Source organism: Tinamus guttatus, unplaced genomic scaffold (assembly GCF_059628265.1).
Source record: "Tinamus guttatus ecotype Peru unplaced genomic scaffold, ASM5962826v1 Tinamus_guttatus_pri_ptg001150l, whole genome shotgun sequence".
NCBI classification, from domain to species: Eukaryota; Metazoa; Chordata; class Aves; order Tinamiformes; family Tinamidae; genus Tinamus; species Tinamus guttatus.
In genome coordinates this window covers 325414-343385 of record NW_028289684.1, presented here as the reverse complement: position 1 = coordinate 343385, position 17972 = coordinate 325414, and the positions used below count along the sequence as shown (strand labels likewise).

The following is a 17972-nucleotide window of genomic DNA, read 5'->3' as shown; positions in this document are numbered from 1 at the left end:
TGAAAACAAATTTGCCTTAGAAATTTGGAGGATCTTTGTCTAGTTGCACAGCTGAAAACAAGCATCTGCATAAAGCCAAGGAAACCATTTTTATGCTGAACATGGAATGCATAAAGTTTTTTTAGCATTTAAATCTTGGCACTGTGGTGCAGCAAGACCATTGGAGCTGGTCCTCAGCCTGTTTTTTGATGCTGATTCTATTCCAACTTTCCCTGCAGGGTGAGAAGGACTGGCAGAAGTACGAGACAGCTCGGAGGTTGAAGAAGTGCGTAGATAAAATTCGAAATCAATATCGAGAAGACTGGAAGTCCAAAGAGATGAAAGTGCGGCAGAGGGCCGTGGCACTGTACTTCATTGATAAAGTAAGGCTCCTTCCCCAGCAAACTCCTTCCTTCCCTGTTCTGCTGGGAGTGCTCAGGACTGCTGGGTTTCTGAATTGAGCCCAGTTACTAAGGTTTCCTGAGGCTTCCTGGTGAGCGGGTTCCCATCTCCTTTTTCTTATTACCTGGAAATTCAAAGCAATAAACTATTGTACTGAACATGGCTATTTCTGGCAGCTTTGTTTTTGCTCAGACAAAATTCGTGACCTATTTTCTAAAATCTCCCACTTGGATTACTGGGAACTTTATGCAGGCCTTTTGTCTCCAACTGTTTCAGTTTTCCTACTGGGAATTTCTACTATTTTGTCACCTCTTAGTTTGGGGTCAGGGTCATGAGGCTCAGAATTGTGCTCCTTGCTCTTCCCCCAGCATAAAGACTGCAGTTGCATTGATGCATTTAAGCTATTCAAAGGCATTTAAGTTATTCAAAGCTGGTTCCCAGAGAGCTGTTGCCCTGCTACCGTAAGACCAATCAAATGAACAATTTCTGTTCAAGATGGTTGGATTTAAGCTAGGGAATTTGATTTGAGTAATTTGGTTTCATATGAACAGTTCAGGTTTTCTTCAAAAATTACAGATTGGTTTAGCTAGTACTGTTAAAAATCCTTTTTTAATGCAGGCTAGTTTTAGATTATTTAAGCAAGCCAGACGAATATGCTATTTGAAGTGCATTTCTTTAGCATATAGTGAAGAGCAATGGATGAGCTTAGTTTTTTGTGTCAGGTTGAATTCATGTTGCACTTGGTTTGATTAAAACTTATCAAATGTTTTTTAATAGATTTTCATCAATCAGACAGAATTATTTCAAAGCTTGAGTTACTTCATAAGAGCAAGTCAGTAGAACAACTTGTATTAAAGTTTTTGTTTGTCTGTTTAAGGGATTTTGTTAGATCGGCTTTTGGCTTTAGTAGAGGTTTATTTAGAGTATGGTTAAAGAAAAGATAAAGAGATTTCATGATATCAGATTTTTTTAAATGTCAGTTGTAGCCATTCAAGTACATTTTTTTCATTTTTCTTTTCCATGGCCTTGGATGTACAAATTCCAATGCATTGCTTTGTGCTTTGAACTATTTTCATGCTTTCCTCCCTAATTGGCTTTTCAAACCTTTCTTTTTCAAAGATGCCTTTAAAAAAAAAAAAAAAATCTTTGTATGCCCTTTGTAGAGTCCCACACGAGAATTACTGATTTGTCATGCTGAACTAAAAACCAAATGGAGCAGAGGGGACACCCTGATTATAAGTCACTGTTCAGAAGTTTTCACTATCTTTATGTTACTAGAATGGTTTGAAATGCTTTCCCTCTCTTTTCTTGGTCTAAATGTAGCTTGCTCTGAGAGCTGGTAATGAAAAAGAAGAAGGAGAGACAGCTGACACCGTGGGCTGCTGCTCGCTCAGAGTAGAACATATCAAGCTGCATCCCGAATTGGATGGCCAGGAATACGTGGTTGAGTTCGACTTCCTCGGGAAAGACTCCATCCGATACTACAACAAAGTCCCTGTTGAGAAGAGGGTAAGGCACCTCCACGATCATACCCAGAGACTGCCTTGCAAAAAACAATGTAGTGCATCCAGTCATAGTGGCAATAACTAGATGCTGTGTCAGGGATCCCATTCCTCACCGGAAAACAAGTCAGCTAATGTTCTTCCCCTGTTATTGGCAGTGACTTGGGAAGGGGCTAATGCTGGTGTTTGTGTAACAGAACTCAGCAGGCAGGTGTTGGTTTTGTCACCTATAGGTGAGCGACTTCTACACACAAATGACAAATTCTAGGAAAAAAAAAAAAAAGCTTTAAACTCTTTAAACTGTAGTGCTTAGTGACAAGGTTGTTGGAGTAGGAGATTTGGACTTGCATGATACTAGCTTCTTTTATCATGGTGTTTTTGTTCATGTTGGAGTTATGCCCTTGTTGCAATAGGTTCTGACTCCAGATACTCCAGAGCACGTAGCAGACCTATCTGATTTGTAGTAGATACCTTACAGGTATCTACTAAACGTAGACTTCTTTCCCAGGCAGTACTATTTCCTTAATTTTTGTCCTCCATCAGATTCACATCTGCTGTGATGGAAAGCCCACCCATCAGTGTCAGCTGGAGGATTCTGTCCAGGAGGACTTTGTTTCTGTGGGTGTCACCAAGCTTTGCATCTGGTCCACAGCTCTGCATTTAGCACTATGTTGAATATCATGTGTATAATATTGCAGTAATTGCAAGGACAGCAGCCTGCTGCTGTGTGTTGACCTCTTGGGGAACAAGCTAAATGAGAGGAGGAAAAAAAAGCTAGGCCACTATGGAAATAAGCATGTACTGTTGTTGTGCTCTTTTAAAGAAAAAAAAAAAACTTCTCTGTTTATTTTGGCATTGGTCTCTTGGTGTCTCTTCTCCAGCACTTACAATGAAACTGATTAGTGTGGAGCTAGGAATCTTTGTATATTAAGTGTCTCTATAGAAGAATATGTGTTGATGAAAAGCTGGGAATTGGAGATTTGAAAAACACAGAGTTTGGGTTTGTGATCACTGTGTAATCAAGAGGCTTTGATTATTCCTCATACCCCAATGATAACTTGCTTATAACAAACAACACAGCAGTGAAAAGGGCTGCTTTTGATTACTTCACTCCATGGAAATTTCACTTTGGAGATAAAGTGGTCTTGTTTTTTTTTTTTTCAGGTATTTAAGAATCTTCAGCTGTTTATGGAGAACAAGCAGCCGGAGGATGACCTCTTCGATCGCCTCAATGTAAGCACATAATGGGGAGGGTGGGTGGTACAGCCCCGTCGACACGTTGGCTCTGAACTGGGCCACAGCTGCCTCCCTGCTGCAGAAATGCAGAAGTGGCCTCTGGGGCATTTTGTTTCTCCACAGAGCTGGCCCGAGCGGCCCAGGGACAGGCAGTTTATCTCCAGCTGGTGTCCGTGTCGGTCACCGTGCCTACAGGCTCCCAAAGGGACTGGCCTTGGTTCCAGGGAACACTGCTGGCTCTAACTCAAGGAAGTTTCTTTACAGAGTCCAAAGATGCTTGTGTGAGGTGACATTTTTTTCAGGTGCTGTCCTGAACTGCACGTTAGGCTCTGTGGGAGCACTGTGGTGGGTTAGGCACCTCCCTTGTGGTGAGACAAGCCCATTTCCACTTATGGAGAACCAAAAGTACCACACTGGAGGGGAGAGAGAAAAAAAAAAAAAGAAAAAGAAAAAGAAAAAAAGAAAAACCACCACCAGCAAAAAGCTTTTTGGCCATTCGTGGTACTTGGTACTCGTCTGATCTTTTTGTTTCTTGGTTCACATTGGCTGTGGTTTCAGTGAAGATGTGGCTGTTGGGTTTCAGGTTTGAGTGCACTAGCCAGGGTGTGGTCGAGAGCTGCATGTTCACATGAACAACGTGTCCAGAAACCCCATAGTTCTGTGGTTGATTCTGGTACTAACTCTCATCTGCTTTCTGCTTCCTCAGACTAGTATCTTAAATAAACATCTTCAAGACCTCATGGAGGGACTTACAGCCAAGGTATTCCGTACTTACAATGCCTCCATCACGCTACAACAGCAGCTCAAGGAGCTCACAAATCGTAAGTCCTGGCTTTGTAACTGCGGTAGCTCTTGGGGAATGGATCTCATCCTGCCACACAAACCTGGCTGCTGTGGCTTGGTGTCAAGTGTTCGATCTCTCTGATATTTCCTGTTTGCTCCTCTCCCCATGTAAATGTCAGACAGCTGTGGTCTCATCAAAAACCTACTGCAAGACAATCTTCTGGAGGTAGCTGAGCAGCCCAGTTCTTGCAGAGCTGACTGGCAGGCACACCACAGCATGCATGCTAGAACATGCCTGCTCTTTACCAAATCTCGATTTGTTTCCTGATATTTATAAAATGCTGTAGGCAGCAGGCAAGGCAGCTGCATCTGTAACAGCCCCATGTTTCCTGGCTGCTCAATCAAAATCCCTGTGCTGAGCACTGGTAATTTGTACTTTGAACAGCTTTACAAAGCAGGCACATCCCTTCCTGCTTGTGAAGGGGCCTGTGATGCTCTGAGCGTGGTTGGGCTTCTCTAGAGAGCGACAGAGTGCAGACCACAAGGAGATAGGGCCCAGGGAAGCGCTCGGGCTCAGTGCTGTAGCTGGAGTGTAGCACTGAGGCAGCCCCATCAGAGGAGAGAGTAATGTCTGCAGCGACTGGGAGCTGGCAGGGTCAGTGGGAAGCGGGTTGGGGCTGTTCAGCTCCGGAGGACACGACTTGTTCACCTTCTGTTTGTGGTTTGCAGCGGATGACAACGTGGCAGCAAAGATTCTCTCCTATAACCGTGCCAACAGAGCAGTCGCCATTTTGTGCAACCACCAGAGGGCTCCACCGAAGACCTTCGAGAAGTCCATGATGAACCTGCAGAGCAAGGTACCCCCACCGGGTTTTGGTTGGGGCAGGACTCCATGTTCTGCACCCAGGGACTTGGATTTCCTTTCACCTGGGGTAAAATGGAGGGGAGACGCCTTTTTCCTGTTGGGATTTGGTTAGTGCTATATTAGAAATGGGCCGGCTTGGAGAGTAGTGCTTTAGAAGCAGACTATTGAGTGGAAAGTGGCACATTTCAGTCTGAGTCCTCTTCTATTCATAGAAACCAAGACTAGGCCCTTTATAGTCGCCCTTCATTTGGCAGATGACTGGGCAGCACATTCTGCTGCTATTAAAACTTAAGAGCCTCAGTCTGTAGCTCAGACTCAGGTGTCCCCATAAAGAAAGAGCAGTGGGCAGGTCACTGTCATTGCAGGCTGTGTCCGTGGTACATTACGCCCCTCTGACCTGACCTCTTCCTTTGCAGATTGTTTCTGGTGAAGGCCTTGAGGTGTCAAAGGGCTAGGTCCGTTCCTGGTCTGGCTTTAAAATAACCTTCACAATAAGGACTTTTGGTTTGGCACTGCAGTGACCCTTGCTTTTGTAACACCTAACATGGCTGCCTCCCCCCTAGATCTTAGAGCTTGGGGGGAAGTTTAAGGGGAGTGGTTGAAGGAGCTGCAAAATGCTAAATGTCCCTGAATCCTCAGCTTACCAGAAGAGAGCTGCCTGAACCCTCATCAGCTTCCAGTGTGTAAGATTTGGAGTAAGAAGTGATGTCCACGGAGGGAAAAAGGATTGTCCTTCTGTGGTACCATCAGGGATGTTGGCCTGTCCCAGGTCATGCCAGTTCCTTTCCTGGCTTGATTCTAGCTCCATGAGAAGGATCCCAGTGACTTTCTCCCAGCTGCCACCTTGACTTTGGAACTGTCTGGGGCCCTGTGTTAGACACCGCAGCACACGGAAAGGCCGACGGCCTCGTGGTTTTGTGGAAGTGCTTCCGAGTCCTGCTAAGCTTCTGATCACGGTCACAGACTCGGGCACTGGGTCGTGCTGCACAGGGGCAATGGCCACAGTTGTCTGCAGGTTGTTGACAGTGCTGGTTTTGCCTCTCCTAGATCGATGCCAAGAAGGAGCAGTTAGCTGATGCCAGGAGAGAACTGAAAAGCGCCAAAGCCGATGCCAAGGTCCGGAGGGATGAAAAGTCTAAAAAGTAAGGTGGTTTTACTGCACTGTGCAATGTTTCCAGTACTGTCAGCTCCAGTGGTCCTTCAGCACTGTCTTCTGCTTCCCCAGCCTTTGATCCAAGAGAGCTGTGAAGACTTCTTCAGGTCTTCTGCTCCCCTCTTTGCCCTGTGCATGAAGAAGTGACCTTCAAGCTGAGGAGCATAAGTGGTCCCAGGCTGCAGCTCCTGATGTGGTCACTAGCAGCAGTCTCTGCTGTGTCGTTCAGCCCTCTGGGCTGAGCAGAGGCAGTGGCACAGGAACGGCCCATGACCAAGCAGTGTGCAGCATCCCCATTTTGTGGGGAGCCAGAAAGCTGGGAATTAGAAAATTGAAATGTTCTTTTGAGCCCAATTCCCCAAGGCTGCAGGCGTTGCACACAGGCACTGTGTGTGCTCTGCAGAGCACACACAGGGTGCTGAGCTAAGGGAGTCCTGAAGATGGAGCTGCTGCAGCTGCAGCAGGACTATTAAAGAGGAGCAGATGGGCTGTCTTGAAAGCCTGTGTAGTGTCAGTCCTTCAGCTGAGGTTGTTGCTTTCAACCCCTTAAAACAAAATTCCAGCTTAGCAGCTCTGCTCTGCCTTTGATTATGCCAGTTTTTAAGTGCATGTCACATGGCTAACCTTGAACAGGGTCCCTCTGAGTTGCCACCATACAGTAATCTCGGCCTCAGCAAGGCATCAGGGATTAAACATTTTGTTTCTTCCCCACTCCAGGACAGTGGAGAGCAAGAAGAAAGCTGTGCAGAGGATTGAGGAGCAGCTGATGAAGCTGGAGGTTCAGGCTACAGATAGGGAGGAGAACAAGCAAATTGCCTTGAGCACCTCCAAACTCAACTATCTGGATCCCAGGATCTCTGTTGCTTGGTAAGTGTCTGCCTAGTACATGCTGGAGAGAATCACTCCTGTGTCTTGTTCCCCAGTTAACAGAGAAGGACTGTGGCTGAGAGCAGTGTCCCTCTGCTCTCAGAGAAGTCAGTCTCTCTGTGGCCATTCCTTAAATTCACAAGCAGATTACAGTAGTTTTAAATGACTGTCTTGAGACAAGTGTCAAATGTTGGCCAAAACTGGCCAACGTGTTGGCCAACTGGGTCAGGAAATGTGCAGGGGTCCCACAGTGAAGCTGATCCTGATCAGCTCCTCCTAACGGAGCGTGAGTGGAGCTGGAAAGCTCTGAGGGAGAGTGGGACAGCAAGGGGTTGGACGCCTGGGCCATGTAGCCTCCTAACCAGTGTCTCCTCTTCTGCAGGTGTAAGAAGTGGGGAATCCCTATAGAGAAGATTTATAACAAAACCCAACGAGAGAAATTTGCCTGGGCTATCGACATGGCAGAGGAAGACTATGAATTTTAACTTGTTTTTAAATGAGCTGAATTTTATGGGAAAAAAAAAAAAGGGGGAAGTAGCCTGGTTTTTAGGGAGATTGATAAACTGTGAGCCTTACTTGTCCTTGGATGCTGGGGAAGGGGGAGGAAAGGGGCAAGTGAGCATCAGGTAAAACAGCCAACATCTTGGAGAAAGAGTAACCTGGAAATATCTTAAAGGAGCTGAGCCAGTTGTCCTATGGACAACTTATTTAAAAATGTTTCAGAGATCCAAATTCTAGCTGTCTGGTTTGTGTGGATTTTTTTTTTCTTGAAGCAGGGCAAGTGGATGGGGGATTTGTCAACCTTCCGCCAGGCAAATTCACCATCACACTGAGAGCATGGGAATCTTTAGCTACTGTATACAAAATCCAATTATATTGGTGCGTTTTTACAGTTAGGGTTTTGCAATAACTTCTATATTTTAATAGAAAATGGACTCCTTATCCCCTGCCCTTCCCTTCCCCCTCCCACCCCATTTCAGAATTTAACAAGCCAATAAAATTTAAGAAACCCAACGCACCTATTACAGCTGTCACTATCGTCATGGAAATACCCAAATCATTTTTTTCTTTGTCACTTGAAACAGTCGTGGCATTGGAACATGAATTACCAATATCCGCCGCATCTGTTCAAAGCGAAGCGTGATGGGAAATGGCCCTCCTGACTTGAGTGTTCCTTTTTTAAATGTGAATTTTTATTTCTTTAATTATTTTAAAATATTTAAACTGTTTTTCTTTTCCTTCTTGATCTTAAAAGATCGTGTAGATTTGGGGAGTGGGTGGGGGAGGGCTGCGTGGTGGGGAGATGAATGTGGAATTTGAAGAAAGTGAAAATGGCAAAAAATGGCATTCCCATCACCCTTCGTTCTGAGCACGCTCTGTACACTTCAAGAATATCTACCTTTTAGGTTTGTCAGACTGTTTTACCTTTTTTTTTGTTTGTTTTCTCCCCTTTTTTTCTAAGCCCCACTCCCCTCTTTTACTTGAAAGATTTTATTGTGTAAAAAGAAGTTTCACAGGTCAATAAATTTCGAGGGAAATGAGCATCGGTCCAAAAAAGGAAAAATCAAGATTTTAGGGCTTTTATTTTTTTCTTTTGTAATTGTGTAAAAAAATTTTAAAAAATTAAAAAGCAGAATTTTAATGTGAAACCTTTTTTTGCTATAATCATTAGTTTTAGAGGCATTGTTAGAGTAGTGTGTGTGCGAAGACCATTTCCTGCAGCCTTTCCTCAACAAGTATCTTCTATTTTTATCATGAATTCCCTTTTAATCAACTGTAGGTTATTTAAAATAAATTCCTACAACTTAACTGAGTGTTGGTGTCTGTGTGATTTTTCAGCTCGGAGCAACAGGCTGCAGGGTCTCCGATCCCAAGGTTGGGGAGTGCCTGGAGGGATGTCCCTGTTGTGGGCACCGGTGGGATGGGACGTGTTTGGAAGTGGCGTTGGATGGAAGCCCATGTGTTTCTGCAGCCTCCTAGCACCGGGTGCCACCTCCACGGCAAGAGCCCTGAGCCCGAGCAGAGCTGGCTCACGAGGTGCCGCCAGGCTGCTGCGCGGGGATGTGACCCGGCCTTCTGTGCGCACCGTGGATGAGTTGAGCTGATCAGGCTCCATAAAGTGTCTGCCCATGAGTGGCCTCGGTCAGGAATAGTCACTGTCTCCAGCGACTGCACGCACTTGCCCCTAGTGTTTTGAGTCATGCCCCATCAGTGCTCGCCTGGCGTGGGGTCGTGACGGGGGGATCCTGCTGCTGAGCTCAAGCTGGTGCTTTATGTCGTGTGGCTGAGGCTTGAGAAGGCCCCTTGGCTCGCGGAGCCAAGGGGAGCCCTTCCCCACGCTCTGCAGCCGCTTTGTCTGGGTGGTGTCTGTCTGTCTGGGCTGGTAATTGGCAGTGGGATACAGCGAGTGGGACTTTGTATTTGGGCTCTCTTTAAGTGTCCTTGGATGCTGGTGCCTCAGTGAAAGGGGAAGTCAGCTGAGGAATGGGGAGTCAGGGCACAGCTCGCTCGTCTTGGCTGCTTGTGCTTGTTCGGGCAATGCTCCTCTCAGCCCCGAGTCCTCACTGGGCTGAAAGCGAGTTAATCGTGGCCCTCCTAGCATGGAGCCTCCAAAGGCCGTCTGCTCCCAGGAACGCCTTCTCAGCGGAGAAGCTGTGGGGTGGAGGGAGATCTGAGCTCGTCCTGCCTGCGTGGCTTTTCTCTGAGGCCCTGTGGAGGCGCAGAGGGTTGAGGGCGACACCGTCTCCTCACAGGCAGGCTGGGCGAGGACATGAGGAACAAGGTGGAAAGGGGCTCTCTGCTCCTGGCCTGCCAGGACCAGGATCGATGGAGCCCATAAAAACGTCCTTTCCATGTACACAGCCCTCCCTTTCCGGAGAGCAGCCCCTTCTGCACTGACTGCCCCAACCTACCCTGCGGCCCACAGGGAGATGAGCTGCTCCTCCTCCTCTTCCTCCTCCTCCTCTGCACTAGTCCCTCTGCTGCCAGGGGCAGCCTGGTCTTGGGGCTTGGCTGTGTCCTGGATGGGACCTTTCCCAGTGGATATTCCCCCTTCTCGGTCTTGGAAAAAGCTTGGAAAAAGGGATGTCCCGCTGGCTCCAGAACTGGTGGACAAGCTCCCATGGCTGCATGCTGATCTTGGGGATGGGACCGCACAAGGCCAGCCATGAGGCCACCCAGCCTCCATGTGGACCTGGCCAGGGAAACGAAGCCCATCAAGGCACGAGCAGCCCTGGAGACGGCGCTTGGCTCTGTGCTAGTGAGCAGTGGCTCAATCCTGCCTGCACCTATCAGGGAGCTGTGTCCACTCAGGCACGCGTTAGCGGGGGACAGAGCTCTGGAAGATGCTTGTGTTTTAGCTTGTGTTTTTGCGAGCGCCGTCACCCTTCCTGCACAGCACGTGGACCCCGAGCCCAGCGACTCGCTCTGTAAGTGGAGGCTGGGACGAGCAGCCTGCCTGCAGAGATAGGCACGGACAGGCCGCCCGCCCGCAGAGATAGCGGCGCCACAGGGCTGTGCAAGCCGCAGCGGTTCTTGGACGTGACACCCTCCTTGGCAGGTTTTGGAAATCGAAGCCAGACAACTTCAGCATAGAAATAACGTTTCTGTAGCAAAATCAGGAGCAGGGGACAGCAGACCTGGAGCTGCCGCGGTTTCAGGCCAGCTTGACAAGCCCGAGTGATCTCGCAATGCGAGAAGCAGCGGGGAGGAGGCCGGGGCGAGCTGCCCACGGGGACCCGCGTCCGGCCCCGGCTGCTCAGGGAGCACAGGCGCAGCAGGCAGCGCTGCCATCCACAGCGGCTCCGCTCTGCGGCCCAGGCAAAGGAAGCGCTTGCGCCGCGCGAGGGCAGGAGGGAGCCCAGCACTGCCGTCCCCCACGGCGCTCACCCAGTCTCCTCACTCGCTGCAAGGCTGGGAAGCGATCTTCCCTGGCAACAACTCTCAATGTCCTTGGGCTGGTTTCTCCTTCACCAGGAGCTCCCAGGGCACTGTGCTGCACAGGAGAAGAAAACAGCAAATGAGTAACCCGGGGGGACGGCTCCTCTCTCCAGGAGGCTACGAGCTGCTGAGTAACACTTGGAGCAGGAGTGGCTCATGTTGGAGGGATGCAGGGAGCTGCCCTTGGGGGTTTTGCTGGCTAGACCTTGAGGCAGGTCACAAAGCGTCCTCACGCCCCGGGTTCCCTGGCCGTGACTGGCTGCTGGCTCCTGGGCAGAGGAGGCGGGTGCCACATGCGTGCGTGCAAGGACCAACTGCAGGACAAGCAGGAGGCAATGGGAGCTCCTTGGTGCAGAGGGACTGGGGGAGAAAGCCGGGTGCGTCACTCGCTGTATCTCCGACATGCTAGCTGCCGGACGCGGCCACAGGCAGCACCCAAACAAAAGCAGCTTCAAGCTGTAAGGTCAAGCTGTGAAATTCCCTGGCGTGCAAAAGCAGAAGCCTATGTGGGTCTCCAGAGTGGTTAGTCAAACGCGTAGAAGAAAAGAAATCCAGGCGAGGCTTCTCACCAGCCGCCAGCTCAAGGCGAGTGCCCCAGGGACTTGCATTGCCAATCCCAGGACGTTCGATGTTCGAATGGCCCCTCTGCCCCCAGGCATCGCTCGATGTTCGAATGGCCCCTCTGCCCCCAGGCATCGCTCGCAGCTGTGGGCAGAGGCAGGAGCAGCCAAGATGGGTGGGGCCAGGAGGTGTTGGCTTCCCCCAGGACCTGCTGACGCAGCTCGTGTCCCATCCCTGAGCTGGGCAGAGCTGGCATCTCCAGCAAGGAGCAGGAAGGGGCTGTGTCCCTGCTCCCACCCCACCTGTGTCTGCGCAGGTATCAGCCACGGTGCTGGGCTCCTGTTATCCACAGGGAGGAGCTGGGACCGGCTGTCCCCAAGTGCCTCCATGTTCCTTACGGAGGGAGCAATGCCCAGACACCGTGTCCTCTGCTCCCTCAGTTACCTCACAGCTCCCTCGTGGGTTTTGCCCTCAAAACAAGGGTGTGCCCAAGCTGCTCGGGTATTTTCAGAGCACCAGGAGCCAGCTGCTTCCTGCCGGTGCTGAGCGGGGCTGCTGCACAAGCAAGGAGCCGCTTCCCCTTCAGGAGCGGCAGGTCGGGCACGCGATGCGGGCGCTCCACGCGTTGCCGCAGCAGCGGGCTCACCTGGCCGCGGTGGGGCACGTGTGGTCGCTCTGCGACACCGGGGTGGCCTTGCACCCGCGCTGGGCGGCCTGAGGTGCCTCTCGTCTCTACTGGACCGCCCTGGCAAGCAGCTCAGGGCCGTATGGTGACAGGATATGCAGGGAAGAAGCTGCACAGGGACAAGGAGGGAGAAGTGCCTCATGGAGTTCAGTTTTTGGCCTGTCCTTGGGCTCACAGTGCCACCAACATGCCTGTCGTCTTGGCATGGGTAGGTTTTGGTTCTTATCCCGGTTAGTTTTCTTCTCCAGTCTTTTTAAGGCCCAGGAAGGGAGGTAGGACCCGTTCAAGCTGCTTGTGCACCCATGTGTGCTCGTGCACGTCCCTTAGACACACAGGGGCAATGGGGCACGTGCAGTGGTGGCATCTGGGAGGGATCCAGGGAGCACCTAGGGATGGGTGCCCGGTCCAGGGGACGATGTGGGACGTTGTTTGGCTGCGAGTGGGCCGGTCCCCGGCAGCGTTTCCTGCCGGGCAGCCCACACAGCCACAGACTGCAGCCTCAGTGCCGCAGCCTCCCGAGGGGGAGGAGGGCAGGGCGAAAGGGAAATTGCCGGCTTTAGCGGTGTGAATGGAGTGAGCGGTCCTGAAACGCTTTCCAATTCAGCAGCTTATCCGCCGGCTAAGGCAGCTATTGTTCGCCAGGGAGGCCCGAGCGCTGCCCTGAGCTGGCTCTGAGGTCGGGGTGAGGGGCTCAGCCCAGCCGGGCCTTGTGCACCAGCTGCCACGGCTACCACTTGCTCCTGGGGCCACTGTTACTTGTACATCTGCCAGCCGTGACAGCGACACCAACCGCGTGCCCCAAGTGAGACGTGTGCCCACCTGGTGCCCTGCGCTGCCTCCATCACCTGGGTTAGCCCCCAGAAGAGCCAGTCTGCTCCAGTGGCACCACGCTGGGGAGAGGCCCAGGACGGCCATGGGGCAGCTCGTGGGTGATGCCGGGCAGGAGCAGAGGCTGCTGCTGCGGCTGGAGGCCGGCGGCTGAGCCGCGGCGCCGGCGGGGACACTAAACCTTCCCTTGGGGAAAGCCTCCTCGCTCGCGTCTGTGCCCCCCAGGGCGGTACGGAGGGATCCGGAGGGATCCGGCTCCGCGCTGGCAGCGCGTGGGGCCCCGCGCGCGCCCCCGGGGCGGGATCCTCCACGCGTGGGGCCCGCGGGCGGGGGCGGGGAGCGGGCGCCGCCCCGCCCCGGCGCGCGGAGCTTTGTGCGCGGGTCCCGCGCGGGCGGCGCAGCAGCGAGCGGGGCCGCCCTCGGCCGAGCGCCCCCGGCCCCGCGTCCCTGCGCGCTGCCCGGGCCGGCCCGCGCGGCGGCGGCGCTGCCGCCATGGGGCGCGGCGCGCGGCGCTGAGGCCGCTCCCGCCGCTCCCGCTCCCTTTTGTTCGGCGGCTCCGCGGCGGCCCCGCGGCGGCGGCGCTAATGGCGGCCGGGCCGGGCAGCGGCCCCGGCGCGCCCAGCGAGGCCGAGGCGGCGCATCTCTGCCGCAGCCTCGAGGTGGGCACCGTCATGACGCTCTTCTACTCCAAGAAGTCCCAGCGGCCCGAGAGGAAAACTTTCCAGGTGAAGCTGGAGACGCGCCAGGTCACCTGGAGCCGCGGCTCCGAGAAGCTCGAGGGCGCCGGTGAGTGAGTGCGCGGGGACGGGCGGGGGGCGCTGCCCGGCGCCGTCCGGGCCCTTGGGGGCAGCGGGTGAAACTCTGCGAAGAGTCGCGCGCGCAAAGAAAATCCCACGACAAAAAAAAAAAAGAAAAAAAGAAAGAAAGAAGAAAAAAAAAAAGCGGCCGTCGGGTTGGCTCTGCCTCCTGCTCGCTCTGCTTTGTGCCGGGGCTGCTGCTTGCGGAGCTGCTTCTTGGCCCTACGTCCCGTGGGTGATCGCAGCTTTAGCGGGAGAAAGGTGGGAAAAAAGGTTTGTAATCAATGCGTCAGAGATGGGTAGAAAGGGAGAGAGAAGTAGGGAGGCCCCAGGAGACGGGTAACCTCTGCTCTGGTCTCCTGTGCTGCTGCTCTTGCTTTTAAGTTACTTTTTCCCCCCCCTGTTCGCGCCAGCCTGAGGAGGGTGTCCTGCTCGGTCCTGGAGGTGCAGGAGAGTCAATGCGCGCACAGACAAGGTGACAGGAATCCCGGTGCCATCGCCGTGATGCGTTAGCACCATCCGAAGTGGGAAGGGACACGATTAAGGCCTGGTGTCTCGGGGTGGAAAGCTTGGGAGGGCTTAATGCTGCCAGGGGGTCTTGGCAAGAGCAGAGCGGCAGCGACGGGTGCAGCTCTTTAGCAGGACCCAGCGCCAGGGTGTCCCATTTGCGGCTTTCACTCACTTCATTCCCCTTGGAGGCCTCTAGCCTCTCTCCCAGCAGCTCTTCTGGGCCGAGCTGGAGGATGCTGAGCTGCCCTGCTCACATCAGGGGACATGAGGCTTTCCCACCTTTGCCTGGATGGCCTCTAGGAGCTCGTGGGCAACGGGAGAAGGAAGGGAGAGCCTGGTTCGCCCTGGATTGAAGTTGTTTTTGATGTAGGGCACGGCACCAGTTTGTCTCTCTGACATGCTGCTGCGTCGTGTGGCGGTGCCCGCGGAGCACGCGGGGCCAGGGGGAAGGAGCCCTCGGGGGGCTGTGGTACTGAGGTGGTTATTTCCATGTGCGGATGTAAAGGCTAAAACCTTAACTTTAGGGGAAACCTCGAGAACTTTAACTTCTCATGCCAAAACTGCAGTGGTAAGGGGGATTATAATGTCTTGCCTGTGAAGACTCCCTGTGCTGTGAACATGGTGAAGACCAGATCAGTAGAAGCAGAGAACCCAGGGCCAGATACAAGCAAATAAAGACCATCCACAGGTGTCTAGCAAACAAAAAACAAGAGTCAGTGGACCCTGAACACCTAATTCCTTTATGTCCTTTTAAACATTGCAACAGAAAAGTGTTGGTGAGTCTGTAGACCCTGGTGACCATGTGCTTGTGGTCCCTGGCACTTTCCTCTCAAGAAAGGCTGTGTTCCCTCCCGAACCATGCGCTTTCCAACACATCGAGATGGTGGTGCTAGAGAAATAAGACATTACCTTAAAGGGTTATGGTTTCCTCCTTCCCAAGCTGCCTGTGGTGCCAGATGCACCAGTGCCCAGCAAAGCAACCTTCTTGTCATTGGCAGGTTCTCCCCACGGCCTCCTCTCTGCACCCACCTCTTCCTACCGTTATTCCTGGCCTTAGTTTTCTCCTCTGATGTCTTTCCCAACACCCAGAAGGAAGGGTGTCCTGTTGTCCGTCGCCCTTTACAAGGCTAAAAAGTAGTAGTCTGCATTTCAGACTTCCTGTAGAGGAGCGTGGGAGCTCCAGGTGGAAATCTGGGCTTGTGTGTGTAAATAGTGACTGTGTATCTAGGCAGAGCCAGTCTGATGTCCAGCAGTGCTGGACAGTTGGCCAGTTTCCCCATTTTCATCTTGATGTGCTTTCTGGTAGAAAAAGGATGCCTGGGAAAACTCAATATATGGAGTCATAAGAAACGTGGCAGCTGCGTGCTATTGTGTATGGCAAATGCGTTGGCTTGTATTCTTCTCCTGGCTCATCCTGCCCTTGAAACCTGGTCTTGACTGGCACAGGGCTCTCGTGGCCCTGTTTGGACCTAGGCTGAGGAGTCTGAGCTGGAGTCAAGCTGCCCATTTTCGGTGTGGGTGAGTTGTAACCAAGAGCAGTGATGGGTTCAGCTCTCCTGAAGGGCCAGGAGCAGGTGTTGGAGCTGTCAAGGAAGACTGGGCTTGGCTTTCAGTGATAGTCCTTGGTTTGGCCCTCGGCTCCCTTTAGAGGCTGTGAGCTGAGCAGAGTGTCCTGTTGGGAGGTTTGTGATGTTCCTTTGGGTGGAAAGCACTGGGCAGTGCTTGAGGGTCTGCGGTTCACAGGTATTGGGCTTTGCAGAAGGGACCGTGTGTCTATGGAGCTTGGGTGGGCAGCGCTGGGGGATCTGGCTACGTCCCCTGCCACGCCAGGACCGCAGCCCGGGTCTCGGTGCTCAGCAGCATGAGGAGGACCGGGCTTGGCTGGCCCTTTCCAGCCCTCCTCGGTCACGGGGGCTGAGGCCATGTGTGACTCCGGCACAGGAGTCCTGAGCACGGTCCCCGTTGTTGTCGCCTCTGTGGAGGATTGTTTTAGAGCTTTGCTCTCAGCGCGGTATCGGTTCCACAAAGCGGACGTGTGGCCACAGGCTCCCAAGGCCGCTGTTTGTGCTTGGAGGTAACGGGACATCTTTTATTTCAAGTTCCTTGGCAAAGTGAGCAGGAGCCGAGCTGTGCTCTGGAGGATGAGTCCTGGCGTGCAGCGACCAGCCCCTTGGTGTCGGGGCTGCCTGCACAGCAGCACGGGGAGCTGCAGGCTGGGGACGAGCCCGTGTGTTTGGTGGAGGGCGTGGGTGGCACCACCACATACCCTGCCTCGGGCCGGATCCCCGTGCAGGTAGCTCTGTGTGTGCCGATTGACCTCTCCATCCCCGTGGCCGGTGGGTGCTGACCGGGGGGGATCCTCCTGCGTGGCCCTGTGTAGCGCATTGTGCGCGTCGCATAAAGAGCGACCTTGTGCGCGAGCAGCGTGCGCTGGCGGCGCGCGCGTCCCTGCGGCGCGCGGGCTCCGCGGCGGCGCTCCGGCCAGCTGGGCTCACCCATGAAGAAGCTCTTCTGTGCCACAGGGCGCCCCGGCAGCCCTCGGCGACGCCGCTCCGCTCACACCAGAGCCCCGCGGCTCCCCGCAGCCAGAGCCAGCTGCTGAGCGCGGGGACGGCGCGAACCCCTGCGTGCGGGAAGCCTTTTGCTTTGGGAAAGGCGGCGCGCTCCTTCTCCCCCGCTTTCCTTCTTTGCAAAGCTAGAGCGGTGTGTCCAAGAAAGCCGCTTTTCAGTTAATATTTGTTTTATCCCAAATGGTTTCAGCTGGCTCCAATTACCGACGTGTTGCTTTCTTCCTAATCTACGCGACAGAAGGGCCTAGCTGTTGCGATGGGAAGAGCTCTAGTAATTTTCTATTCTTTTTGTTAATCACCCAAAGCAATGTAGAGCTAATCCCTTGAGTCAGCTGTCTTTTATCCATTTTTTTTAAACTTCCTGTGTTATGTAATTCCTTCCTAATGCAAAAAAGGGTCCAGCATTCATAACTGCACATGCTGGGGGGTTATAGGCCAGTTTCTAATTGATCTGTTTCCTTGAGACGCATCAGAAAACTCTGAGTTTGCTCAGAGAGCGAGCTGAAAATTTGGAGCAGATGTTTGTTTTATAGGGGAGGGAAAAAAAAAAAAAACACCAAAAAAAAACCCCACGTAAAAAAAGACGGGGCGGGAGGAAAGAAGGTTGCATTCTTGCTTTCAGTGAAATGAGCTCAGTCCTGTAGAGGTGGAAAAAAGCCACTGCTCTGAGTCCAGGCCTGTGAACGAGAAATGGCAGGAACTGTAAAATATTAATACAAAATGGCTTTGCAGGGCAGCTTCTACTTGCCTCTTCCTTCACAACTGCCTGCCCTTCTCTTTAATCCACCGAGGTAGAGCTGTTTTTTTTTGTTGTTGTTTTGTTTTTTTTCTGTTGTTTGGTTGGTTGGTTTTTTTGAGACCATCTGAATAAACGTAGAATTTGGAACACTTAGTGAAAAACAAGCAATCCCAAAGTGGCGCCTCGCAATGCAGCCTGTGGGGCAAAAACTGTCAGGTTTCACTTCGGGGCAGCAGGGCTCCCGTGCCCACATGGGCAGGAAGGTCCCCAGCCATGTTGGTGGTAAATGGGGGCTTGAGGGGTGGTTTTGTGTCTTTACCAAACAGCTTTCTCCGCCTTCTTGCTTAAAAGGATGTTTGTGTTCAACTGGGGAGAGCTGAGAAGCTCTCCCCCACCTTCACCTCTCAGCCGCAGTGCTCTCCTTCCCTTGCTTTTCATCTCTTCATCCTCTCCCATCTCAGCAGTGTCTTCCAGGAAAGGCGAGTTAGAGCACCCTCATTTGCGCAGTGGAGAGATGTGTGACAAATTACCACCTCCCTTGTCATCTTTAAGATCT

The 17972-nt window shown here is 52.6% G+C and overlaps 2 protein-coding genes across 5 annotated transcripts in view; both read left to right on the top strand.

The window, feature by feature from the left end:
- Positions 1–8601, top strand: part of TOP1 (DNA topoisomerase I) — a 60557-nt gene extending 51956 nt beyond the window's left edge. Inside the window, exons 14-21 of the mRNA XM_088538702.1 lie at positions 219–362; positions 1705–1890; positions 3048–3116; positions 3826–3940; positions 4632–4759; positions 5815–5909; positions 6638–6787; positions 7170–8601. Coding sequence (XP_088394828.1) covers positions 219–362; positions 1705–1890; positions 3048–3116; positions 3826–3940; positions 4632–4759; positions 5815–5909; positions 6638–6787; positions 7170–7272 — 990 coding nt within the window. The 3' untranslated portion in view covers positions 7273–8601. The remainder of the gene's footprint in view (positions 1–218; positions 363–1704; positions 1891–3047; positions 3117–3825; positions 3941–4631; positions 4760–5814; positions 5910–6637; positions 6788–7169) is intronic.
- A 4758-nt stretch (positions 8602–13359) lies between these two features.
- The window catches only part of PLCG1 (phospholipase C gamma 1), a 46521-nt gene continuing 41908 nt past the window's right edge, over positions 13360–17972 (top strand). For all 4 annotated transcript variants that reach the window (XM_088538709.1, XM_088538708.1, XM_088538707.1 and 1 more), the window contains exon 1: positions 13360–13586. In XM_088538709.1, coding sequence (XP_088394835.1) covers positions 13385–13586 — 202 coding nt within the window. In that variant the 5' untranslated portion in view covers positions 13360–13384. The remainder of the gene's footprint in view (positions 13587–17972) is intronic.